A 27,999-nucleotide genomic window follows, 5' to 3' on the forward strand; every position below is an offset into this window, starting at 1 on the left:
GTTTCATTCCAAAATGCTATAAATCTATTTTGGAAAGAATAATTGCTTGAAATTCATCTGGCAACATTTAAAAAACGTAAATGATTCTATGATCAGAAAACTTTTTTTTTTTAGAAGCAAATATCTATCTTTAGATGGCTCCTAACTTCAATACTAACCCATAATGTGCTTAACTTTAATGCCAGCAGTGGAAAGTATGGGAGAGTGGGTGTCATTTTTTGTTTGTTAATGGTGGATATCTCAGTTTGTATTCAACTTTTCATTTTGAGCTCTGTCTGACTCCCTTCTGTTAGACATATTATAATGGAGAGACAATATGGAGAAAGTGCTGGAGAATTATAAATGCCATTATATTTTATGACTGGTAGTTAATTAATGGTGGTTAAATATTAATATGAAGGGTAGTTAAATATCAACAAATCATCAAAATAATGTGAAACGTGTTAAAATAATGAAAACAATATGCTACTTAACCCTCAGGCTCAACTTTAGCTCTTAACATGTTTTGTACAATTAAGCGTTTATATTCTGAATGTGCGCGCGCGTGCGTGCGTGTGCGCATGTTGGGGCTGCAGGATACTTAATCTGGATTATCATGCAGTGAGTGCGGCCATGCTTTTCATAATCAGTTTGGTGAGTTGAGATGCTCGGCAGCGCATGACACATCTGGATGGAGGCAATCGGTGAAGGGGAGGTGTGTGTGTGTATGTGTGTGTGTGTGTGTGTGAGAGAGAGAGAGAGAGAGAGAGAGAGAGAGAGAGGGCGAGAGTGAGAGAGAGAGAGAGAGAGCGCTTCACTGCTGTGCAGAAAGACTCCTCGTTGCGCACGCAAATGGAGAGGAAATTAGCAGCAGACAACACCGAGTGACCGACCAGCGGTTCTGGAGACATTTCCATTCACAAGACAAGATTACTTTTTTCGGGTAAGTAAACACAACTCATCTGCATTTATGTTGGAATGACTGCTTCATTTCTGTGGATTTTTTTTTTTAGCCTTGCAGAAATAGCAATTTTACTCTATTAGAGTCTATGTGAGAATATTTATTGCTTAGGGTTTCAAAGTGCATTAAAGGGCGCTTTATCTGACATTGCGCGCTGAAAGCATCCTGCAACATTGAAGACACCAGTCACTTTAAAATCAAACTTCCACTAATGCTGTCAGTGTCATATCAGACAGACCTGTCTTGTGGATGTGAGTCTTAAAGAAAGTGCAGATGTGAGAAGACTGACATGCATCAGACAGGTGCAGAGTTCCAGCTGATCTGAGGCCAGCTTTCATTTAAAAGGATAACAACTGCTTCAAGATCTTGTCACTGTGTCAGCTGATTTTGTTGTTTTCAAGAAATACTCAATAGAATTTTGATGCAACAGCTGTTCTCACACATGTGCTTTTCTTTTCTAGATATGAATGCATAACCTTAAGCTTAAAACATAACTCCAAACAAAGAATGAGACACCAATTGTGTAGGAGGGATTGTGATGTTGATAACTACAATCAGCAGTGGGTCACGGAGATCAGCTGGGTTGAAAACACATCCCACCAAATGTTGGTTTAGCCGCTAATCCGGCTGTGTGATTTGTCAGATTTCACAGTAAAACCCCGCATTAATGTTAATCTGAGATTGTTACTGTCCATGTCTGATCAGAGGGTTGCACACAAACACACACAAACACACACACACACACACACACCCTCCAGACACATACACACACATACACATACACAAGCACTGTGTGGCTGACAGGCATTCACTGACAACATATAGGAATGACAGAAAACACTCCCATGCTTCATGCTGTGTTTCGTGCTTCAGCTACAGTCTTCACATGATCGCACTGCATTTCACACGCAGCCTTATGGAACGGTTTAAAGCTCTCTGATACTTGTTTTTTCAGGGCCGGTCTTAGCAGTAAGCATCACATGCTATTGGTTGGGGATCCCAAATGGCAGCTAGGCCCCTAAAATAGAAACTTATATCAGTGAAAAAATAGACATCTCTCTCCGAGTTTGCTTATATATTTGCTACATTCACCATTTTTGTCTTTCTTTGCTTATCCATGCTTACTGTAAACCACATCAGTCTTCTTCAGCTTTCTGTGGCCTGTGAGTTTGTCACTGCCAAATAATTCCAGCTGTGCAGTCATACCAAACCCCAAAAGACAGAGTCAGAGAGAGTAGGGAGAGATCATACAGATAAGATAATATAAGATAATATTTCTAACGTTTTTCAAGAAATGACACCGGTAACTCTCACACATCATACATACAGTTTATCACTGGACTGACTGAGGGAGTATCATTCAAGATCTTTAAGACTAAAATTCACTTCACTGTGAATTTGACCTCCTTTTTCTGATACCATGTAGCAATCAAACGGCTTGTAGATTTAGGCCACGTCTCCACAGTGAATGTTGCGTTGCTCATGGCCAGAAAAATTGACCTTAAATAACTATGATTTGGCCTGAGACCCTGACCAAAATCTTGTTTAGGGATCCCAAATGCTGGTGCATCTTTTGACACCTTTTGTTAATACAAATATCCTGATGTCTATTCATTGCAGCTACAAGTTCGCTTTTTTTTTTTACATTCCCCTTTTGCAGCTGGATCTGGATTAAATCCCCTCATAGTGAAAGGACCAAATCAACAAGTTAGTCCTCCACCATTCTCCATCCATCAACTGTGTGCATCAAATCTTAAACAAACAGGACTTGGCAATACTGTTCCCTTTTAAGCCCACATGATAATATAAGGCAACACTGGCCTGTCCTTTTGCTCTTCCACAGCAAGCTGGGACAAAACATTATTAGCCTAACAGTAGCTTAGCCTGTCTGTGTTTGTGTGTGTGTACGTGCTCGTGTGTGTGTGTGTGTGTGTGTGTGTGTGTGTGTGTGTGTGTGTGTGTGTATTCTGGCACCTCGCAGCGCCTGGTCCCTGTTGCCACCATGCGAAAGGCTATGAGGAAGGTCTAATGCTGGCTGCCTGCATGTGTGTCTGCGAGGTTTATCTCCCCACAGTCCATTTTGGGTGAGAGCGGATTAGTTCGAATCCACCAGCTGCTGTGGAATTGGTTGAAATTGTGCCACACAGTTCTGTAATACAGTTACGTAAATCTGACCAGTGAAAAGTAGGGTTTAATTCACATTAAAGAGCAGGGTACTTGACCCAGAGAGCCGGCGAACGAAGGGTTCCCACCAGGCCTCTAGACTGTTTCCCGGCTTCTGTCCAGTGATGCAGAACTGCTCTTTTCCACCGCAGTCTTCAGCGGGGAGAGTGAGCGCCGAAAAACTCACTGACTCTCTGTTCTGTGCCATCGGGTTTCTGCTGGTATCGTTTTGACAGGCAGTAAGTGGGGTGGACGTAATGTATTGTATGAAAACACACATGCTGCTGAGACACAAAGGCCACATGAGGGGAATGACTGAAAGCATCTTTGAACCCCCCCCTCACTTTTCATCTCAGTTACATAAGAACTTTTTAAGCAGCTCAAGAAGCCATCGGATGGTGTTGGAGGGATGTGACGATGTAACGGTTGGAAGGAGTTATTTGTTTTCAGGGGGAGACGACATGCAGAAGATGATATCATGCACTTAATAATGGTACACTGCAAAAAATGGCAAGTGATTTTAACTTGTTTCCAGACCTATAAAGCTTATTTCATGGTATTTTTATTCAGATTATCACACTGCACTGGCAGATAGTCGTGCTGGTTTCACTTGATTCATGCTAATATGAATTCTTTCAAGAAATCACCATAAAACAATGAAGAACATTTTGAAACAACAAACTTTCTCCAGAAAAAAAAAGTCAAATTTGTTGAAACCGGTAAAATTATCTGCCAGTGCAGTAAAATGATTTCACTTAAAAAAAATCCTAAAATAAGCTTGATAAGTCTGGATGCAAGATAAAATAACTTAACAAGTGTGTCAGTTTTTGCAGTGTAATGCTAGTTTTATACTAAAACACTGCAAACTGAGTTTATTTGTGTTTAGAGACTACTGTTTTGTATTTAGTGTACTCAAGTGTATTGCCAAAAAAAATATTGCTCTTGTGTATGTGAGAGGCTGCATCTACTTTACTTATATCATGCATTTTCATTTCCATGTTTATGTGCACAGCATGAGTGCAAAGGGACAGCATAAATTGCATGTATTCCATCTAGACCTCATTGCTATTTTTTTTCAATCAGCCCCCAAAGTATAACATTAGATCCAAGCCTGAGCTGCCCTAGTTTGCACAACATTTGGGGAAGAAAGACTATCTTGTCTATTTTTGTATGCCTCTAAAACTCATTCAGTATGTGGAGCGACAGCTATGGGAGAGGTGCTTACTTGGTTCTGATTCAGGCTCACTAGTCCACAATACACAGATTAATGTTTCACAATCTTTCCAGAGCTAAACTACATCACATCCACACTTTAATACATAATTGGCACCAGCAAGCAGTTTCTCTACCAGTGAAAAGAAATTGCTGAAAATGAGGCATAAACAGGGAAAGATGCCCTCCCTCTCTCCCTCTCTCTCTCTCTCTCTCTCCTTTTATTTTTTTCTGCCTCCGAGGCTTAATAATGTAGCTGACCGCGTTCTTCGTTTTTTTCTCTTTCAGTGACTCCTAGGTGCCTGGGCTGTGCAATGTAAAGATAAGAAATGGCAGAGAGTGGAAAAAATGGGGAGAGAGGAGGAGAGGATCAAGGAGGAGAAAGTCTCAGACCTCCCCATGAACCCCCCGCTGCCCCGGTGGGTGCCACCACCCATGGGACCAAGAGGCACCTCCCTCGGGGCATTGTGATCCAGCTGACCGGGACGGAGGGAGAGTGGGACAGCCTGGACGACAGCGAGCTCATCTTCTCCCTCGATCACGATGAGGACTACCCCTCCATCTCTCTCTCCAAGGAGCGGCAGCTTTCCGTGGAGGACGACAGAGGGTTGCAATCCCCGGCCTTCCACGTCCCGCTCTCCCCTTCGTCCCCCGGTTCTCTGGGGAACTGCTCCACCACAGGCCCCAGCTTCCTCTCCCCGGGCCCGCCTTCACCCACCCACCGCCCCCTGGCCAGCCTGGTCAAGTCTCTCTCCACCGAGCTGGAGCTGAAAGAGGGCTCCACCCTGAGACCAAGGCCGCTGCTCAGCCTCGTGAAATCGATTTCCACCGAGATCTCCCGTTCAGAACCAGAGGTGTCGCAGTCCAAATCGGACTCCCGCCTCAACCTCCACCTGTGGAAGCAGCTGACCCAGCCGAAAACCCGTAGCAACGGGGACTCCCGCACTGCGCCCCCGTCTCCCAGCTCTCTCTCCCCTAGCGGAGAAGGCGTGAAGGGGGGGTTCTTCAAAATGGAGCTGGAGGACACCAAGAGGAAGCTCTCTGAGGCCGTGCAGGAGCCTCTGAGCAGCATGTTCAGCAAGATCATGAGGGAGGAGAGCGCGGGCAGCCCCAAGCACCAGAGTCGGACCCAGGCGCCTCACCAGGCCAGAGGCTTGGGGCGGGACGGTAGCATGGACGTCGGGGTTTCGGAGTCTCCTGTGAGGAGCGTTAAGAGAACAGACGCTGATCCTCTGCCTGTGTTTGACTGGCCGTGCGTCAGGCATCCCGGAAGAAGCCACCGCAGCTCCTGCCCCGTGCACCAGGGCAGACGACCTCACCGGGACGAGGAGCTGGAAATAAGCACCGATGGAGACGTGATGCAAGTAGTCGCCGTTGAGACTCACAGGCGGGTGCGGAGACTGCCTGTTGGCTCTCTGGTCAGGACGCCTCTTCTTCGTCCTACCCCTCATCCTCTGCCACGCATGAGCCTCTTCTGTGTGGCAGCCTTGTCCTATGGTTACTTTACCCTGCCGCTCAGTCCCTACATGTCTGGCGTGGCTCTGGGACTGGCGCTGGGCTTCATGCTGGGACTGCTGCTGATTAGACTCGGCTCCTCCAGGTCTCACTGTCCGGCTCCCGCATGCGGACCAGCGCAGGCCCTGCTGGGACAGGGGACATTGGCAGGTGACGCTGTCAGCGCCGAGCCCGAAGTCCTCAAGGTAAATGGATGACTCACTGAGGTGGAAAACGTCACATGCTGTTCTCACCTCCAATTCTCACTCCGATTCTCACCTCTTTCTCAACACGCTAATATCTCACGCAGATCTGAAAAAAGACGCTTTCAGGTTTTGTAAAGACTCTTCACACAGGACTTAATTATTCCACCGAACCCCATCCTGTCTGTGGGTTTTAATTTTGCAAATGTCACAACATGACACTTTCAGCAACTGAAACACTGCAAAAAAACGTCCACTTTAACATATATAACATAACATATACTTTAATATATATAGTCTCATATTCAGCCTTCAAATTGTATTTTTCTTAAACCAAGATAAAAAATCTGCCATTGAGGCGAGATAATTCTACTTGTTTCCAATGCAGTTTCACTTCTTTCAGGAATTTTCTAGACTTGAATGTCAGAATGAGGCAGATCAAGAAAATGATAACAAGAAAATTACACTTGATTCTACAGAATTCTTGAAACAAATTGATTTGCATTGGAAACAAGTGAAATTATCTAACGCCATTGGCAGATTTTTTCACTTGTTTCAAGAAAAGTATGATTTTAAGGCTCAATAATAGACCGAATGACTTGTTAAAATGGAGATTTTTTGCAGTGTAATACAGAACAGTGGCAAGTTGGCAAGTCACTCAATGGAATAAAAGTTGCCGCTTAACCACAGTGAGTCACTCTGAATTTGAACTGCTGTGCAAACAAACAGCACCTCTGCTGACTCTCCTTCACAGCTCAAAGCATATGCGGGTATACGCGACCGCATAAGGTGCTCAGAATACAATTAAAATCTGCAATAATAAAAATTGCTGGAGCCACAGTGGCAATTATCGTTCTTCTCCTGGCTGAGCTCTGCAGAGGGGAAGGAGGAGAGGACTACTTTCCTCGAGACACTGTCACTTCCATAGGCAATTAGCTGGGAGATAGAGGCAGGAGGAGGCTGTAATTTGTCAGGGCGCGAGGCAGACCAATCAACGGTGGTGGAAGCGAAGGTGGCGGGTGGGGGGGGTCGCTGTCTCAGTGTTCAGCTAATTCCCTTGTTCAGTAATTAGCAGTTTGGTTTTTCGATCTGAAAGTCAGAGCCGGAGGGTTCGTGAAGGTTTTCAGAGGGCGTCGGGTATTAAGATGACAGAGAGAGCGTGAAGGGGTTTTTGGTGCCTTCGCTTTCTGACTGCAGGGTGCCGCTTTTCGACCCGAGATGAGGGCAGAAGCTGACAGATACAGTGGGATGTCACCACTATTTTATATAACTAAAATTCTCATGCCTACTTAATGAATCTTATATAATGTATTAAAATAAATAAGTAGTCGGTTTGTTAGTCGGAGCATTAGGAGGGGGCATCCAATTAAAGAGGCTTCACAACAAGACCCGTTCTTTATTTGACAGCATTCTGCTCACATATCAGCTTCTTAATGAACACTTTAGGATATTTCACACTGAGCAAAGTCCTTTTTAAAAACATCCTTGTGGTTTTTACAGCAGTTTAAAACCAGATGATTCACAATGAGTAGACTTATATGTATGAAAGATGTGTCCAATCTTCTGTACTTTCTGGATTATGGCCACTTAAGCCACTTAAGATTTTACTGTCTTGGCTCTCACAACTTAACATAGTGTATAGATATAGCATTATTATCTGTATCGTGTCCTACGTACTTCAGAATTGGATGAGTGATAAATGTGAGAAAAGGCCATTGGTCTTTTCAATGGAACACAAACCCCCAACTCGTCTTCTCGCCTATTTTACTGCATTTGTTTCACAGTAAAATGCCAGTGTTTATATAAATCCACATCCATCAGAGTTAATTCAACACTTTTGATAGTTTTGAACAGCCGCCCCCAGAGCCATATCAGCTCTAAGAGTGGACAACAACTCTCCAGTCAACTCCAAAGAACTGTTACTCAAGGATAAACACTTATGATCACTGGAAAATTTGCTGTGCACATGACTTTTAGGCTGATTACAGCCACGATTTAGCATCATGAAGGATTTTCAAGATCGGAATCCACAGTAGGTTTTCCAGTGTTTATAAGTGTTAATTTTGGACTTCTACAAACTACTGGCATAGAGTTGATTTTTAACACGTTCAGAGTTAAATTAACACTGATAATTTTGCTCTGTACTTTTCAGGGCTGGATGAACGAGATGCACGAGTACGATCCGGAGACCTACCACCCGTCCCTGACCCAGTCGGTGTTTGCCACGCTGGAGGGCTCCTGTCTCCGTCTGGACTCGCCCCGCACCAACATCAGCCGCAGGGCCGCGTACGACGAGAGGCTCCCCGACGCCACGTTCGTCAAGTCACGCTCCTTCCAGCTGGCAAAGAGCAAAGTATGACTGCCTGCCTATCTCTTTGAACAATATTCATATCTGTTAAACCACCTTAGTCGAGTCCAAGTCAATTCCAAGACCAGATCCAGTTGAGTTCAAGTCAAGATCAGGTCCAAAGGGGCTTGGGAACAAGTCAAGACCGAGACCAGAGCAAATCGAGTCCTATTCAAGATCACCATAGACAAACAGAGAACAGAGATGTAGATCTCTCTCTGTAAGAGCTCTGTACTATATCCTTCAAGATCCAATATTATATTATGTTATATTTGAACGTTTTTAGTTAGGCAGGGAAACAGTCCAGTCCACACCCAGTAGTGGCTGAGCCAAAAGAGTCAAAATAGACACAATACCAAGGAAAGATGTAATTCATGTATATCTTCTGTCTGGAGAACTGTATTAAGAAATGTGTTATTAATTGAAATTTATAAAATAAATTCAATCAATCAAGTCCAAGACACCGGACTCAGTCCTGAGCCAATACCAATACACAGGATTTTATATTATAATCCTCTGTGCCTTAATCCAAAGTGAGCATCCATACAGAGTCCCAATTGAGATGTCAAAAGAACGATGTACTAGCCCACAAATGGTGACTATAGACGACATCAGGCTATGGCGTCATAAATCTACAGGAGCACAATTCACCAGCCACCTAATCTAAATGCTACAGGCTTGAGTGCATGAGTCACTGGGGTTATCAAGTGGGCACCTCCCATGATGTTCCTTAAATTAGGCCCACAACACCTCCAGAAGGCTCAGTAATAAGCTCTGACATCCCAGAACCAACCCCCTCCACACCAAACAGATAAATTCACCTACACTACGCACTACCTCTGCTTATCCCAATCATTTTTAAAGGTGCTATATTTTACTCTTTGTTTTTTTTTAGCAGTTTAACAGTTTCCAGTGGTCTTTAACAAAAGGTTTGTGAAGTAAACAAACAAAACAAAAACTACATCCAGCTTTTGTAGTGTGTGTTCCAGCCTCTCAGTGTCTCCACCGTAAAGAACAGGCTGTTTTCTGTGGATGTTGATTTTATGCTAACGAACCACTGCTCTGATTGGCCGACTCTTTGGAGGGTTGGGCTTTTGGGAGTGGTTATTCATTTTTGGGGCGGTCAACCCAGATTTTTAAATAAGGAAACTGTGGCAAAAGGAGAGGAGTTTCAGATTTCACAATGTCTTTATTCTTTAAGTTATTAGATACAATGACAAAATTCTTACATATGGAAAGGCAAGGAAAAAACTGTTTTGTTCAATATGGGACCTTTACACCCGGTATTGATCTCAACAACAATAATCTATTGGACGGCACTCTAAATTGGCGTAAGTGTGTTTGTGTGTGGTATGGTATATGATGCATATGATCTAGTATATAATGTATATGATAATAACAATATAATAAGAAACTTTATTTGTATAGCATCTTTCAATCTTTCATGCAGAGAAGCAACTCAAAGTGCTTTCCAGCAGACAGATGATGAAGTAAACAATGTATATGAAGTATGTATATGACCTTGTATAGGATGTATATTATGTATATGTATATGTATGATGTAGTATGGCATATGACAAGTATATGATGCTATGTAAAGCCCTTTGAGACTTGACTGTGATAAAGGGCTATATAAATAAACCATAACCAAATTTTACAACTGTCCCCCAAAGGTGTTCCTGCTGCCGTCTGTGTTGGCCCGTAAGAGGCTGTGGAACCCAAAGTATCCCATCTGCATCCAGCTGGCCGGGGGGGGAGCTTCCCCAGGGGAGGAGGAGGAGGAGGAGGAGGAAGAGGAAGAGGAGGAGGGAGGGGGATGGGGAGGGGTGGAGGAGAGCCGAGGAGAGGAGCCGGGCGTTGAACCGGCAACTCCGAGACAAACGTCCTCCAAACCGGTCCGTGACCTCCCCGCCACTCTCTACCTCTTCGGCCGCACAGGAAGAGAGAAGGAAGAGTGGTTTCGACACTTTCTGTTTGTTTGTTCCATGGATACGGAGAGGGAAAAGGAGAGGGAAAAGCAGAGGCCCGGCAGATGTGCATCCAGATCGGGTATGAGAAACGTTAATAATGCATTAGCGATACGTAAAGAGAAGGGGAAAGATCAAGCGTCGATATAAATGCTGTATATGTGTGGATTATGGATTACATGCTCCAATTCTTTGCATTTCAGAGTCAATCCCTTTTCGAGGAAACAGGGAAAAACACTTCAGCAGTGCGATGTTCTTACAGCACTCAGCTCTCACAGATGTTTATTGACATCAAAAACAAATGTATATATTTGAAATAACTTGGAAACTATGCAGTTTCAAGATGGCATGGTGAGGTTTTTAGTCTTTTTTTGGAAGAAACACTAAGTTGTAATAGCACTGATATTAATAATTTATGAACTTGCCTTTTCTTTGCCAACAAAGATGTCTTTGGAAGCAGACACTTCCCCTTTCCATCAGAAAGTTTGTGTTTACTGCTTCACTTAAACACTGAGTGTTATTAGGAACATTATTTGAAAACAGTAGGTTGTTTGCACACTTGGGAATTGTTGGTGACAGGTGTGAAGGAGAAGACCAGGTTTCTTTGGTTTAGTGTCATTCCTCAAGTTTCATTACTGTTGGGCTTGTTAGTAGTGTAGTAGTGTAAGTAATGCACATTTCTAATTTCAAAAGTAATATTATTACTTTTAAAATGAGATTATTACTTATTACTCCCTGGGAGCAGTAATTCACATTACTTTTCACATTACTTTGTTACACTACATTTCCGTTGCACCCACAAAATTGATGATTGCATCTTCTCTTGCCTTGAAAAATCAGGATAACTTAGTTACCTCTGCTGTGAATGACCAATGTAACCAAGCAACGTTGATGTACAAAGTTTTTGTCATCTTTTTCCTCTATAAAATGAAACTAGTGAGAATAGTTCCACCCAGAGACAATACACTTTTGTGCCATTTCTCTCTAAGCTAGTTTGATGTGAAAGGGCTGTAATTGTCAGTATGAAACAGTGGATGAGAGTGTTTTTTTTTTTTTTTCAAATGTTATCTCAACCAACCAGGTAAGTATTGTCTCTGTTCTCCCAGGTGATCCAGCAGCAGCAGCAGCAGCACAGAGCGCGGGCGCCTCTGGTCATTTCCCAGGCAGCCGGGGCTCCAGCAGAGTGGGCAGCACCGAAGACGAGGCCCCCTCCACCCCATCGCTCCTCCCCTCCGTCCCTCCGGCTCCCGCCAACCAGACCTCCGGCGGCACCAGGGCCCTCTCCCTGCTCGACTACCCCAGCTACATGGCTCGTCTCCTGGCCGCGGAGGTGCCGAGCCCCCTCTCCAGCCCCGGGGCCAGCAGCGCAGAGACGAGCCCCACCGGCAGAGGGGCTGTGAGTCACGCTTGCCAATAACTTTAAGTGAAGCAAACGAAGTGAAGCTGTAGCAACATTCCAGAGTTATAGTTATCCAGTAGGAGTGCAGTATGAAATGGCATTAGTCAACTATCACATGTTACAAGAGTGGAACAGTACATGTCAAAAAAGCAACCTGGAATTAAAAAATGTATACTAGAGACTGAACAAACCGCTGAATAAAACAAGACAGTGATTTAGTTTCTATATAAAAACAGTCTTTCTTTATTGATTCTAGTTGTTTGAGAGCTGCTACAGATGAAATTGGGTCTTCGGTCACTTCATGTTTTAAGGCAATAAGCTGTATTAGATAATAACCTATAACCTCATCTATTGAAAAACTACCATCCTTGTAATGTTCATGCAGTTAATTATTCATGAGAATTTATTTTGTATCTGTCAATGGGAAAAGCAGTAGGGATTTTTCCAGCAGTGAAAGCATCATGAATCCTTCTGTCCGTTCACACCGTACCTCTATTTTTAGCTCTAAATTACTCTGCAGTTTGAGATTGCATTTTCTTTTGTCCTTACTCAGCCCTGACTCAGGTGTCTTTCCCACAGTGTACCTGTGATCTCCCAGAATGCCCCGGGGAGGGCCAGACAGCGTGGGCCAACGCTCTGATTGGTCGAATCTTCTGGGACTTCCTCCGAGAGAAACACTGGGCCGACGTCGTTTCCCACAAGATCCAGAAGAAGCTGAGCAAAATCAGAGTGAGTGCAGGTTTAGTGAGAGTTACTGTGGTCATTGTGTGTGTGTGTGTGTGCGTGTGTGTGTGTGCATGTGTTTGTGTGTGTGATCATTCTAAAAGGTGCTATGTGCAGCATTCTTAAACATCAAGATGTTATTGTCAAATTAATTGTGATACCTTGGTATAATTACTGTAAACAAACAAGATTATGGGTGAAACAATTTGTAGCCTCTGTCTCACGCAACTGAGATACATGAGTGCTTCTCAAAATGAAGACTACATTTCCCATAAATCCCATTGGTTCCTGTCTTTTTATTTGCCGCATAGAGGCTGGAAGAGGTGCTAACCTTCACAGCAATGGTCTTGTTTGTTTACAATAATTATACTAATGTCTTGAAATTAACGTGGTAATGATTTATTGACGTTAAAATACTACATGTAGCACCTTTGATGTAGTTATGAATGTGTAGTCTGAATTTATGCTGCTCTTTGTTTGTTGTTTGTTTATTGTTATGCACAAATTGCAGAAGAAGTAAACCATCTGAAATACTTGGCATTTACATAAGGGTTAAAAAGTAGTTTAAATATACATTGAATGTTCATTTATCAGATTGTGTTTGTGTGTGTCTCTTGATTCCCCTCTCTTTCTGTCCTCGTCTTCTCTGTTTCACAGCTGCCTTACTTTATGAACGAGCTGACTCTGACTGAGCTGGACATGGGCTCCTGCATGCCGCAAATCACCGCCACCTCCAGACCCGAGGTGAACCACCGAGGTGAGCGGGGACTGGAGATCACACACTGCACACACTACACACACACACACACACACACACACACAGTACAGCAAGAGATGAGGCAGCTCAGACTGAGAAGATGACCTGTTGCACTTGTGATTACAGCTGAGTACAGCAGTGCATCAGCTCAGACGTTGTTATCCTGTTGTAATCTCACAGAGCAGGGGGAGCCATTACGCCACGCCAACATGTAGAGCATATTGACTGTGTGTGTGTGTCTGTTAAAATCGGGCAATCTGGCAGCCTTGCACACTCATAATAACGAGGGGAATTTAAGTGTTTCAGCTCGTGTGTACATGCACGCCACATCCACAGTATCAGCAGTTGTTTTTTCAGATTGTTCTCCCTGTCCGTTTCCCCGCCCGCCACACTATTACACAACCGGCTCCCTCGTCACATTTTTTTTTTTTTTTTTTTGCTCACAAATTATCCTATTTTCAGCTTTGCCCTCTTCCCTGCTCAAGCCACAACACGTGTCATCCCTCCTCAGGGGGATTTATAATCTGTCGTAATTTTATCATAATTTTTCAAGGCTTGATAATCACTGTAAAGCTGTTTAATCTCCCTACTAAGTATCTGTTCAGATTAGGTTCCGGATTGGAGGTCAACACCAACCATTGTCTTCATTAATTTAATTTCATTTAATTTGGCTTCTCCTCTACAGTGGTAAATGGTCACAGAGGAATAGAAATAAAATATGAACAAACTTATTTTACTTTTTCACACAAATGTACAGTATATAAAATGTTAGTACTGAGATAAATAAATCAAATAAGTCAGATATGAATTTGAAATTCCTGGGAGGGTGTTATGGATTTTATGCCTAGGCATGTGCATTGTCTGAGTCTGAAAATGTTTCTCTAGTGTATTATTCATACGTAAGAAAAACAGGACAGAGCAAGAAAGATCAATATCTAGATGCCTAGTTATCACCAGAGCTGGCATAACAACTAAAAAACATGCTTCATGGGAATTATTAGCTGAATTTGAAGGCGTCTTTGACCAATCAGATCAATGTTTTAATTACGCCTGCAGCCTCATTCTCCAGGCTGCGGCACGCTGATGCCAATAACCACGATATGGAACAGCCTAATTGAGCATCTTATTGCTTTTATACAACATTTACAACATTTTTGCAATAGTAGTTTAATATTAAAACTGCAATATGCAACTTTTTTGGCAATACATTATCATTACTTGTGTGTGCAGTTCATGCCTAAATCCCCCCAGTTTACTTAAAATTGTCTTGAAATTGTCGGTGTCATGTGGGCGGGGCCAGCAGTGAGCTCAGTTGTGGCTACCAAGCGTAGGAAAGTCATAGCAACAAAAACAACAGCGGAAAAGAAGTGAGAAATGAAAGAACAGCGAAGCTAAACGTGTAGCAGATGAGATTCTTTCAAAACCACAGGGAGCATCAGCATTGCTTTTTTTTTTATTGCAGATTGTCTGATTGTCTGTTCACCATCTGTTTCTTCATCACCTGTGGAGGCTTTACAGACACCAGCCTCAGGATAGATGCTGTGCTCGATGCTCGAGGCAAAAAGTTGCATAATGTTGCTTTAAACAATGATGCAAGCTTTGGGTTTTAATGTAATATTTCTTTTTTCGCCCTCTGCCAACAAAAAGTTAGTTCCCCATTGCTAAGCAAGCTTCATTTTATTCATGTAAACAAGGGGGAGTGATAAGGTTTCAGTTATAAGGTACAAGTCTGGATATAGTGTTATAAGCACTCATGGAAGGCATCTCGTCCAATCACAGTGCTTGGAGGAAACAGATGTTGTATAATGTGTGTGTGTGTTGCCCCTCTGTGGCGCCCCCTGCAGGCCTGTGGCAGCAGCTGCAGCTGGTCTACAGCGGCGCCCTGCAGATGACACTGCAGACCAAGTTCAACCTGTCCAAGCTGGGCAAGGAGGGCGGCCAGGACACAGACTGTATGACTGACACAGGCAGCCCCGGGTCAGTGATACACACACAACCACACACACACACACACACACACACACTACAGACTACATACACATACACACACACACTGTGCAGCGGCTGTCCACTTCTGTCAAACTTCTGTTGCTCTCATGTTAAAAACAAACAATAATAGTAGTAGTAGCAGTAGTAGTAGTAAAGTATTTTTTCTTTAACCATTTTCTTTTTCCTTTTAGTATTATTATTATTATTATTATTATTATTATTATCATTATTATTATTATTTACTGAATGTTTAATTATTTTGTTAAAATTACTACATAAGTTAAAAATGACTAAAATTATACCATTTTGTTTCATTATTATTATAAAAAAATTGTATGCCTACTTTTGAAACAGACTGTATATAATATTCTTGGTTTGTAAACTCTGCTTTTAAACATCTACTATATAATATACAGTATACTAGCAGTAGCATGGCTCTCTCTCTCCTGATCCCTCCAGTCTCTGGTCTACAGCACAGAGCTTCACATTACATCGATTAGTTGGCTTCCTTCCAGAGCGCAGGCTGCCTGTCACAGACCCACCGCTGGGGATTAAAGTATAGCAAAGCTTTATATTGGCTGTCTTTGCAGTGCATCAAAAGCTCTGCGCTGGGATGAAATCTAGCTATTGTGTTCAGAAAGCTCTTCCTGCCACTGAGTGACGTAGATCTGATTCAAGCGCAAGTTTTGCTCTTATGCATGGATCCATCCTTTAACTTTGACCATTTTCATGCCAAAAATGACAAGTATTCAGTGTTTCCCCCAGAATTGTCTTCTTGCCAGGGTGGAAAAGCCTCTGAAACAGCATTTAGACCATCATGGGACACTAAAACTCTCCACTGAAACTTAGACTGAATTATTTCAGCTCTCAGAGTGTGCCTCCACACCTATTCAATGGTAAACTCTGGGATACATTACTGACTTTAAATGAAGAATTAATTCACAAAAACATAGTTGAACAAGTTTTCTTGAATCTTGAATCTAGCTGTGGTCAGGGAGGAACCTCCATCATATTGGCAGTGGATGATATTTAATATAAAAGACCTATATCGGCCAGATGTATCGGTAACTAATATATCGCTGTAACCCCAATATCGATGTATCCATCCATACACTGATTCCTTTATCCACTGCTTTATCCATCCATGCATTCCTAATTCCTTTTCCTGTGCCCCCCCCCCCAGCTGCAGGCCGGTCCTCAGCGTGTTGGCGGACAGCGATGAGGAGTCCTCCAGCGCCGGGTCGTCCGATGAGGAAGAAGTGCTTCTGTCTGAGCCTCAGGGGCCAATAGGGGAGAAGGGATCCGCTCCAGGAACTGAAGGGTAAAAGTTGAAGAAGTTAATGTGTATTAAAATATAAATATGCTGATTAAAATACAGTCCTGTTCCTGTTCCATTTCATGCACGCGTTATTTCACTTGATGTTTGTATGTCTAAAGGCTGATGTATTACCAGGGTTGGACAGAGTAACAAAACATCCTGCTCAAGTAGAAGTGCTGAAATTTTACTTGAATAGAAGCACAGTTGCTGGTGTAAAAGTTACCAAGAATATTAAAATACATGATTTTTCCCATTCAGTGCCAAAAGGAAGAGAGGACATAGAGATTGAACTAGGTTCTTTTAATGATAAAATATTCCAAAATACAATGCACAAGCAATGTAAAGCATAGATCTGTTGACACTCACTGGCTTTTACTTACTTTGTTTCCCTCACATTGCCCAGTTTCTGATGCAATGCTTATGGAGAGCCTATGTACAAAAATGTCTACACTCTGACAGATGCGATTTAAAATGTACCACAGTGCAAGACTCAAGTCAAAACATACTTTCAAAAACACTCAATAAAGTACCTAAAAAGATACTGAATTACAGTGATGAGAGCATTTGTTACTTTACCCTTACATATTACTATGTTCTTTCTACAGGGTATTCAGTTTTCCAATATTGCATCCTTAGCATCATAAAATAGGCATCATGCTGACATCACATCCCAGATGGCTATAGCTTACATTTCAATTACATTTCAGAATACATGGCAGCTGTCATTTGTGCTCAATTTTTGACATTTAGCCTCTGAGTATTAAATCTACTTACAAATGCAGGATCATATTAACTCTTTTCCTTTTCTCCCCCCTCCTCTCTGTCTTTCCTTTCCTTTCCTTTCCTTTCCTTTCCTCCTCTCCTCTCCTCTAATCCCCTCTACAGGACAGGGGGTGGCAGGACTGGAAGGAAGATTTTGAGATTTGTGGACAAAATCGCTAAATCTAAGTACTTCCAGAAGGCGACGGAGAACGAGTTCATCAAGAAGAAGATCGAGGAGATGTCCAACACGCCCCTGCTGCTCACTGTGGAGGTCCAGGAGCTGTCGGGGACTCTGGTCGTCAATGTCCCACCGCCCCCTACAGACAGGATATGGTACGACCCTGGCTTTACATTCTGTTGCCCCCATAACCTTGAATACTGAATGTAATCCCCTTAAAGAGCGCCTTGTTCACCAGCATCCATTTGTATGTTTTTACTCACTTTTATCTACTTATGTGCAGAAGCGTAGTCTTGGATCAGCAGTCAAAACTCTGTTGACTGTTCCAAAAGCCAGATTAAAGACTGAAGGGGATCAAGGCTTTGCACAGTAAAACTCTGGAACAATTTGTCTTCAGAAATTTGTTCATCTTTTGAAAACTTTTATTAAGCTTTTATAGACTCGCATTCAAGTAAATATCTTGCTTTATGTTGTGATCGTTTTGTTGTTTTGTATTCCATACAAAGTAGGCAGAAGTTATTTATCCATGTGTTTGTTTTGCTGCATCTCGTAGCTTTCACAGTGCATGTCTTATATGTGTATATGCGAGTGTTCGTTTTTAAGAAGAAAAGTGCCATAATACATTTTACTATTATATTTGATCTCCCATGATCTCCCATTACCAATAGAAAATAATTGCACACACACTCACTCTGATGTACCAGTTAAGTTTTAGCTTTTCCTATTAAAAATAGCTCATATAAAAAAACACCCTTTTCATAATTTTCCCCTCTTGAGATTTTGTATGGTCTGACTCTCTTTTAGCAATTCATCTCCTATTGCCAAAAGAATCTGATTTATTCTACCAGCAAGTGAGACAGAAACATCGCTGATTATATCTGAAGCAAGTTCACTGTGCATATGATACGGATGATTATCTAAGTGTTATGATATACTCTGTGGGTGTATGCACATTTGTGTGTGTGTGTGTGTGTGTGCGCGCGTGCGTGTGTGTACAGGTACAGTTTCTGTGTGCCTCCTAAGCTGGATCTGCGTGTCAGACCCAAGCTAGGAGAGAGGGAGGTGACTTTCTGTCATGTGACTGAGTGGATCGAAAAGAAACTACAGGACGAGTTCCAGGTAATCGTCCCCCCCCACCCACCCTTGGGTGTCCTTGCTCCTTGTGCTTTAACCCCCCCCCCCCCACTCCATTCTTGTGTCTCCCTTATATGTCCTTGTTCCCTGCTCTCCTCTTTTTCCTCGGTCCCTTCCTCTTTTATCTCTCTTCTGCATCCTTGCACACAAACATTGCTTATCTCCTCTCCACTGCTTTTCATAAGCTGTAACCCTATTCAGGGAAAAGGACCAAATCCGTTTCCATGGCATCTCTCCCACTGACAACCATCATTACATTATTTATGCAAGAGACTTTTTGGTACTTATTTATACAGCAGCGGGCATAGCAGATTCAGTAATATTGGTGGAATATATAGGCTAGGCTGCAGCACAAAAAGACTCATGGTTTTCTTTTCTTGTTGTTCTTGTTTTTTCTACAGAAAGTGTTTGTACTGCCCAACATGGATGACATCTACTTACCCCTGATGCACTCTGGTATGGACAGTCCTCCAGCCTCCCAGCATCTCTCCTGTCAGTCCCAGCGGTCCCAAAACTCCTCCACAGAGTCCATAGAGAGGATCCCAGCAGAGGTTTCTGGGGCCGAGTCTGACTAGTGCCTCCTTGTGGCTGAGAGAGAGAGAGCTGAGCCTCCAAAATGGATTCATCATACTGTTTATCTCCGTTTTGTGGATGACGAATGGGGTAGTTGAGATGCAGATTGGAGTTTTAGTTTAAACATTTATCAGAGGCAAAGCTGCTCTGGAGGCAGAAATAATCTGATTGGTTGAGTTAAACCTCAATGGGCGGAGCCAAAGTAGCACAGCTTTTTAGAGTGCATGTTAGCTAACTGGCAAACTTGAACAGCAAAGAAGGGACTGGTCAAAATATAAATAAAAAATATAAAATATCAATGACTTCTTTTTTCATTCATTCATGACCATGGCATTCATGATTTTTTAAAGTTGGAAGGCAGGCTAGCTAACTAGTTTATCTAGCTAGTTATAGGCTAGTATGGCTAGTTTGAACTTGGAAGGTCAGCTAGGCTAACTAGCTAACCTAGATAAGTAAGTATGGCTAGATTGTATTTTTTCAGTTAGTAGCAGAGAGCTAGGCTTTATAATATTAGCTTCCTCATCCTCTCTCACCTCTTGTCTTTTTCACTGGGCTTCAGATTAATGTTAATAAGCCAGAAAAACTGTGGTTCTTTGGCTCCACCCACTTAGGTTTAATACTGCGTTCCATTTACCTCGGAAGTCGGAAGTCGGAGCTGGGAATGACGTCACACCCGAGTTGACCGCGTTCCAGTACAACAATTTGGAAACCAATTAGTGTTTAATTATTTCACGGGGTGGGGGAAGTGGGGTTTGCTCTAGGCAGGTTAGCCATTGTTAGCAATACCAGTTGATAACAACGCATTACGCGGTATTTTGCGCATACAAACACCATAGCAACATGTCCACAGGACAGTACTGTGTATACGACTGATTTAATGAGACACAAATAAGACAGAAGTGCTAATAAACAGTATATTACTACAGCTTGAGGCGCGGAGCAGCCATCTTGGATTGTGAGGTCGGGGTTGGTGAGGTTCTTCCGACTTCCCGAGTCGGAAATCCGACTTCAGGGGGCGTTCCAGTTGAAATTTCCGACTGGGAACTGTGGAATTCCGACTTCCCAGTTTAAATGGAAGGCACCAAAACTCAACCAATCGGATTATTTCTGCCTCCAGCTCTGCCTCTGAGAAATGTTTGTATAACTAAAACTCCAATCTGCATCTGAAATTCATGAACAGATGGAGAATGAGAATCACCAAATAGAAGTGAAAGTTATATATTTGCCTAGTGTGGGCCTCAGTAGCTCTTAGGCAGACTTGTCTGTCTGAGCTGGGAGTTTCTCCAGGTCTGAAGGTTGGCACTGTAGATGTTTGGGTGTCCAGTGGAGAGTCTGAGGTTTGCTCAGCTGTGGTTAAAGCATCCAGGAGAGAATGTAAACTTGATGGTGTGGCATAGCCAGAGCGAGACGCTGTCAAGTGTAACAGGATACTGTACATTACATGATGACACACGACTACAAGTGATTCCTTTTGCCAATGTTTACATGTGAATGATTCTTATGAGATTATGTATTTATTTGCTGCTTCGATTGTTTACAGTTCAATGCCACTTTGACCAGCATACTTAAAACATAGAAGATGGAAGTTATTAAATAAAATGAAGAAAAGCGCTGCGGTCTTAATTGTCAGTTTTATTCTGCCAAATGTCAGGCATCCACAAACTGAAATATAAAACCTTCAGAAGACAGCTGCACACAGAAAACATATATCCTCCACAAATCTCACATTTCTTACATGCTTATATAAAAACTACAATCCTGACATGAATCTTTAATGAAACCTTGTTCCAGTTCCTGCATCCAATTATACATTCAGCCCACAGCCTCCTCGTGGCATTTCCCTCTCACATTCACAAACCTGCTCTCAAACTGGAAAAACAACGATCTCATAACACATCGATGAATCTTTGATGAAGCTTAGATGCTCATCCCTTTGGATTCCCCCTGCGATGTTGTTTACTTTTCTCCATCATCCATCTACCACTCCATCATCTTCATCTTTCCCATAAAACTATAATCTCATGCAGCCTTGATCAATATTTTACGTCAGTGCAGGACTCAAAAATCTGTTGCTTTTACTACGATCTATCCTGCGGTCTCTGAAACTCTCTGTGAGCCTTCCACCTCCTGACTGCCTGCCACCTCCAGGCTGGAGTAGATGAGCGCCGCCTGTCTTTTCAGGAAGCTCATGGCACGCTGCAGTTTGTTCATCTTCCTGTGGAGAGCGATGGCAACGGTCCGGTGTCTCTGCATCTGGACCGCCACCTGCTGCTTCAGCTGTCTGGTGGAAGAGGGGGAGGAGAAGTGGAAGGAAGGAAGGAAGAAGGGAAGGAGGATGGAAGGATGGGTGAGAGGGAAGGAGGAAGGGATGTAGGAAGTAAGATAATCGGGCTTCATGAAACAAAAGGACATCTAAAAGAAACTTTGACATGACAGACAATAACATCAACAGAAAGCTAATGTAAAAAGATGAGTTTGGAGACTTTGTTTAAAACACTCAACAGCGTTTGGTGATCTCAGGTTATTGAAAAACACAGTCCCAATTGATTTAAACCTGGACAGCAAAAAGCTCTTGGTCTGAACCAGGTCTGAACACCGAAGCAACCTTGCAGTTTTGTTGGGAAGTCAATAACTCAATGATATATGAAAGAACCAGACCGTTTAATGCCTTATTAATGATTATAGGATCTAAAAACTATCTGGAAATTAACAGGCAGCCAACGCAGAAGCCGATGCAAGACTACTATGAGCCCTGTGTGGGATTTTTGTGAGACATTTTTGATTAACTGTGGCTTTACTGAGGCATGTGAACAAGACATTACAAGACAGGAGGAGAAAAAAGAATAAATGAATCTTTCCAAATCTTGAAAAGATAGCACAGGGCATTATTTTGTCAATGTTTTACAATGGGAAGAAAAAGGCATGTGTTCAATGGTTTAACAGAATTAGCAAATTACAAATGAGAGCAGACTTGATGCTGGCGAACAGAGGACCAAGGCGATTATACCAGTTTTATCATCAGGGCCACTTTCATTAACCTTTTAGTTTTATCTGAGTTGGAGAAAGTTATGGGCCATCCAATCTTTAATTGCAGGGAGGGAGGAATAAAAGGAGGGAGGGAGGAAGGAAAGAGAGGAGGTAGAAGGGGGTGAATGGAGGGTAGGAAGGAAGGAAGTAAGAAAGGAAGGAAGAAAGGAAGGAAGAATGGAAAGAGGGTAATAACTAAGGAATGAAGGAGGGAGGGAGAGAGGGATGAAAGGAAGGAAGGAATGAATCAACAAATTAATGTGTGAATGAACGAACAAAGGAACAATCAAATGAATGGAGGGAGGAAGGAATGGAAGAAATGGAAGGAGGAAGGGATGGAGCAAAGAAAGAAAGAAAGAAACAAAAGGTGGGAGTGAAGGAAGGAGGGAGGGAGGAAAGAGGGAGGGGAGGAAGGAAGGAAGGAAGGAATGGAAGTAAAGCAAGAAGAAATAAAAGAGGGTAGGATATAAGGTAGGAAGGAACCAACAAACACAAACAGACAGAATAGAAAGACAGAAAGAGGCAGAAGAGGAGGGAGAGTGAGGAGTTGACAGAACATTCAGATCTTATGGTTCACTCTGACCTGTAGCAGTAGTGCTGTGTCCGGTGGGCCGGGCCGAGCAGCACCCCACAGCCCAGGGGACAGAGCCGGGCCTGGGCCTGGGCCTGGGCCTGGGCCTGGGCCTGGGCCTGGGCCTGGGCCTGGACCTGGACCTGCAGCTGGAGTCTGGAGACCTGCTGGAAGCTTCTGGAAGAGGCAGGAGGAGCGGTGGAGAAACTCTCCAGACAGAGGGAAGGTGGCTGAGCAGCCTGCATTCTGACACTGTCAGAGGGGAGGAACAGGGCGGGTTCGGGAAGGTTGCGTTCAAAATGTCATCCGTTTCTGATTACTGATTACCTGCTTAAAATTTGGTAACGTAATCCACTGGATTACTCAAACTCAGTCGTTAAAGAGTAACACTTTATTCGGACAGGCTTGATACTCAATTATCAGGTGACAAAAAGTAGATGTTCAACACAGTGTCACTTGCCTATTTGCTGCATCTCTATATAAACCTAATCCTGACCCTATTTCTAACATTAACCCTAACCCTCTGATATACCCTAACCCAGCCACTAAATATCTATAGACTGCTTTTCACACAATTATGAGTATCACCTGAAAATAGACTTTTTAGTGACACATATAGTCCTGATAGTAAATTGAGTATCAGCATTGCACTATCCAAATAAAGTGGGACCATTTAAAGTAATAATCTGTGACATTTTCATATAAATAAATGTTAAATGTCCATTTTGCTATTGCTGTTTGATATAATATAATAGTAGTTCAAAATATATCCAGTTCATGAACGCTTTTACATCTGCTGTTCTAAACATCCAAAGTCTGGTAGATCTTTCCTGGGACAAATCCTCTGGCGCAGAGGAAGTGATGCATTTTACATTTCTAGGATTTCATTTGTTTGGAATAAGTAGAAGAAGAACTGCATGAGCAGCGATAGCCACCATGGCTGAACAGACACAGAAAAGAAACTCAAACTTCATCGACAGAAAATCCAAGGAAAAAGACGTCACACTGTTTGATTGACAGGTGATCTCTGGGAAGTGCAGTGCAGAGACTCCACAGGAATGAACGCCCTTGCACCACAGATGTCACTCAAAATCAACAAAACAACTAGTGGGAAGATAAAATGAAAAACTGAGAAACTGAAACTGAGGTATTGCAGCAGCAAACAGTAAAAAGGATGCAAGAAAAATAGAACAGATCAGATTATAGTTACCAATTTTTGTTGTTATACTGCAGTATTCCCATGCTGTACCTCAATGCTGACAAAAGTTATAGAGAAGGGGGCGAAAAATAGGTTGAAGGAATAAGAAACAAGATGAAGGAGGCGAGATAAAGAAAAACATTGAGAAAGTTTAGAGGAGAGACCAAATGACTGTCGTCCATCATCTCAGGGAAACGGCTTCATTTAACAGCAGAGATAAGGTGATTTATGAGACAGGGGCAATGAGCTCCTTTGTGCTTAAAAAAATCTATCTCCTTCATGGTTTGAGTTTATAATAAGACACAATTCGTTTATCTCAGGGTTACTGCAAATAGAAATCTCCTGAATTGAAGGTTTTTCATGCAATTTTTGAATTGGGGAGAAAGTTTGAGATTAGTTGAACTTGCCAGGAAAGTGACTAGCCCATAAAAAAGAAATATGTAATGAGGTTGTGGGCTGGCCATGAGGTTTAGTTTCAGCTTTGGGTTATTTGCAGTAATAAATCATAGATGAAGGGATGAAAACACAGTGATAAATGCAATGATACACAAAAAAACAACCAGAAACAAAATAAAAATAAATTGGCAGGTATATATAAAAACCCCAAAGGACAAAAAATGCTCACCTGAAAACAAACAAAAGAACTGGGAAAATGGAAAGCAAAGACTCAAATGAATTTCATAACAAAGTGACAACAGAACATAATGGAAAAAATAGAACAACAACAAAATGTATAAAATGGGAAATTTAAAAAGTCCTGATGCAGAAAATGAAATCACAGGGAAGTGAGTGGGATAATGAGGAGGTGTGTGTGTGTTTTGTATATGTGTGTGTGTGTGTGTGTGTGTGTGTGTGTGTGTGTTGGCGTGTGTGTGAGTGTGTGTGTGTGTGTGTGTGTGTGTGTGTGTTAAAGGAGAGGAAGAGAAAAGGAGGAAGAGAGAATTTGTGCACTGAGTTACTGATTTCTAGCAGTACGGTTCATTAGACAGGCCCTAAGTCTATATTTGAACTTGTTATGTGATGTAAGTCCATTGGCACAGTGAATGTAATTATTCCACAGTTCAGACCATGTGTGTTAAGTCAATGAAATACAGTGACCATGAAGAAGAAGGATGAAGATACTTAACTGCTCATCTGCTGAAAATACCTTACAGTCGGTTTACATCCAAGGCTTAGATTTTCTCTATTTTCATATATTTCTTAAAATGGAAATCCACATTTGGCGATTTTTTCTGTTGCTAAGCAGTTGATGCAGTTTGAGTTCCTGTAGGTGGCGCTGTTTTCTTTGTCTGTTCAGCCATGGTGGCTATCGCAGCTCATGTTAACTACCCAGTTCTTCTTCTATTTTTATTAAACAAACTGTAAACGTAAAACGTTTCACATCCAGAGGATCTTCCAGACACCGGGTGTTTAGAACAGCAAATGTAAAAGCTTTCATGAACGGAGTACAGGTTGAATCAAAGAGAGTAGCAAAACAGACATTTGAATATATGAAAATGTCACAGATTATTACTTTAAATACAATTGTGTTGCCGACTGTATCTGAGATCACTTGTAATAGTGTGAGGTCTGCTCCTGACTCACCTTTACCTTCAGGCGACTGATGGCTTTGTTCAGCTTACACATGACGACCAGGAGGCTGGTGCTGATGGGCCTCCTGCAGCAGGGACACGTCTCCTGTCTGGACACGTTACAGAATTTTATTTGTTAATGGCTTGCTTCCAAGTAACATTTCATGGCTATTTGTATTGTTAAACATCAATATATCACTGTCAAATTAATTGCGGTATAATTACTAGAAACAAATGAGACCATGCACGGTGGAGATGATTCGTAGCGGCGATCTCACACCGGTGGTTTTGTTAGTGCTAGTGTTTCTCAAAATTACTGTAAGACCACATTTCCCATAAACCTTCTCTTTGGCTTTAGTAAAGAGGATAAACATGTATGAAGTGATTTTTCCATCGCCATTCCATCCATTTTTCTCTCCTTCCACCATCTACTGTTGCCTGAAACTCTGAAAGCTTTAGCTCCGTTTGCTCTGGAAGAACAGAACCTCTTCCTGTTTTGTGCCGTAAAGCGATCCAGCAGATTTCCCTCCAGATCCACCAGGTGGAGAAACAATGAAAAATGCAGAGGCCACTAGAGGCTGACACGCTTCTCTTGTTTGTTAACGGTAATATACACTAATATGGTAATGATTTATTGATGTTAAAATGCTACATGTAGCACCTTTAAGTGCCTCACAACATTTGATGAACCATTAGAATAATCTTTAGTTTCAGTGTGGTGATGTGCAGCAGACCTACCTCTTCATCCACTCCAGGATGCAGCTCTTGCAGAAGACGTGGCTGCAGGTGGCTCTGACGGGACACCTGAGCACCGACCTGCAGATGGTGCACATCACATCACCGTCCAGTCGCTCCACAAACAGATCCACATCGTAACCTCCGCTCTGGAGCACAGAGCAAACAGAGAGGCAGAACATTCAAATAAACTCAATACAAATTAATGAACAGAAAGTTTCACAAAAAATATTAAGTTTTCAGATGGAGAACTAAGTAGTTTAAGGCCATGATCAGATAGGACACTTTTATTTTCTCATGCTCAAATGAAAGCACAGGCTCTAAAAAACAAATAATGGAAAATAACAGAAAAAAAAAAGATGAAGGTATGTAAAAAAAAAAAAGAAAAAGCATCCTATGTGATCTTGGTCTTTAAGTCTGTTATGAACAATTCTAATAAATCCAAATAGCTTGAAGTGTGAATGTTACACATCTCCCCTCCTGTCCTTAATCATGAAATATATACGTTTTATAAAAAAAAAGTGTGATGTGAAATGAAAAATGTGAAAACCCACATGTGAATTCAAAGCACATGTGATTTCTGGACAGTTTTTTACTTTAGATATAAAATTTTGTTTTTTCCACATGTTTTACATGTGAAAACCTAATTTCACATACAAAGAGACAATTCACAGGGCAAAATATCAATGGGAAATTTCATATATTCACATAGGAAAACCAACAAGTGTCCAAAAAGCACATGTTCTTTGAATTCACATGTGGGTTTTCACATGGGACTTTTACTGAACTTTGGAAACATCACTCATCAGAAAACTTGAAACAGCTGTGAAAAACAGCCATATACGGTTCTTAGTTTTAATTAATATATGATTTTAATTTCAAAAGTACCTTTGATTTGGACTTTTACTCACCATAGTGCCCAGTTATGTCAATGTGTAAAAGCTGCTACCGATGTTTGACTTGGTGTCAGCTTTGCCTAACAATAAACAAACAAATATCCAGCGGGCAATGACAGCTAAAACACCCTGAAAATAAAAAAACTCAAGTCACGTGACGTTGACATCGTCATTCTAGCAGCAAACGCCATGGATTTCCAGTTCTCTCTGATACCAAAGTCCAGTGGTGACTCATATCCATGTGAAACTGACAGAAAACCTAGATGTATCTCTCTTTTTCTCCCCCCCCCCCTCCCCCATGTCTCCTTTTTTCTGGTTAACATCCGGGGTTTTACTCTTTACACAAAAGCTGCCATTGTTGCTAAACGCAGAGCTTTCAATGGTCATGCACGCTCTGTAGAGATCCTACCCAGAATTCCCTTGGTGCTCTGCCACTGATGGTCAGCGCTCTGCTGTTGGATTATAGCCAGTAGATGGGATATGAGTATGAATAGTGAAAGAAACAAAGTGCAGTAAAAAAAAAAAAAAAAAAACATCCTGTCAGGTTCACTTAGCATCTGACTGAGTTGATGGAGACTTCAATGGGAACTGAAGTAAAGCAACATTGTGACGTACTGATCACACACCACAGCAGTGTAAACAGGTGAAAGAGCTGTGAGAGCTGCAGCAGTCTGCAGGCTCACATTAGAGGGCAGCATCTATTCATCCATTCACCAGGGACAACTGTAGCACTCACTCCACCAATCATCAGCATTATTATAATCATTATCCTCATCCTCAACGTCTTCCTCATTCTCATCTCCAACATCATCCTCATCCTCCTCATCACCGTCTATTCCATA

The 27,999-nt window shown here is 42.2% G+C and overlaps 2 protein-coding genes across 2 annotated transcripts; one reads left to right on the forward strand and one right to left on the reverse strand.

Moving 5' to 3' along the window:
- The first annotated feature begins 4,644 nt into the window (after window positions 1–4,644).
- Window positions 4,645–19,161, forward strand: tex2l (testis expressed 2, like). The gene is made up of 11 exons (XM_071530981.1): window positions 4,645–6,015; window positions 8,165–8,365; window positions 10,033–10,441; window positions 11,457–11,722; window positions 12,290–12,454; window positions 13,106–13,205; window positions 15,050–15,182; window positions 16,378–16,515; window positions 17,398–17,607; window positions 18,451–18,571; window positions 18,988–19,161. Exons 1-11 carry the CDS (start codon window positions 4,645–4,647, stop codon window positions 19,159–19,161), a joined length of 3,288 nt encoding a protein of 1,095 aa, XP_071387082.1.
- A 2,083-nt stretch (window positions 19,162–21,244) lies between these two features.
- rnf151 (ring finger protein 151) lies at window positions 21,245–27,983 on the reverse strand. Its single transcript, XM_071530994.1, has 6 exons — window positions 27,894–27,983; window positions 26,265–26,410; window positions 25,540–25,636; window positions 22,926–23,009; window positions 22,770–22,894; window positions 21,245–21,440 (listed from the first exon to the last, which is right to left on the reverse strand). The coding sequence occupies exons 1-6, from the start codon at window positions 27,981–27,983 to the stop codon at window positions 21,245–21,247; spliced, it is 738 nt and encodes a 245-aa protein (XP_071387095.1).
- Window positions 27,984–27,999: the final 16 nt, after the last annotated feature.

The sequence above is a fragment of the Centroberyx affinis genome, unplaced genomic scaffold, assembly GCF_046629955.1.
Source record: "Centroberyx affinis isolate AG114_WGS23_722 - 3 ecotype Tasmania unplaced genomic scaffold, CSIRO-AGI_Caff_v1 ptg002014l_1, whole genome shotgun sequence".
NCBI classification, from domain to species: Eukaryota; Metazoa; Chordata; class Actinopteri; order Beryciformes; family Berycidae; genus Centroberyx; species Centroberyx affinis.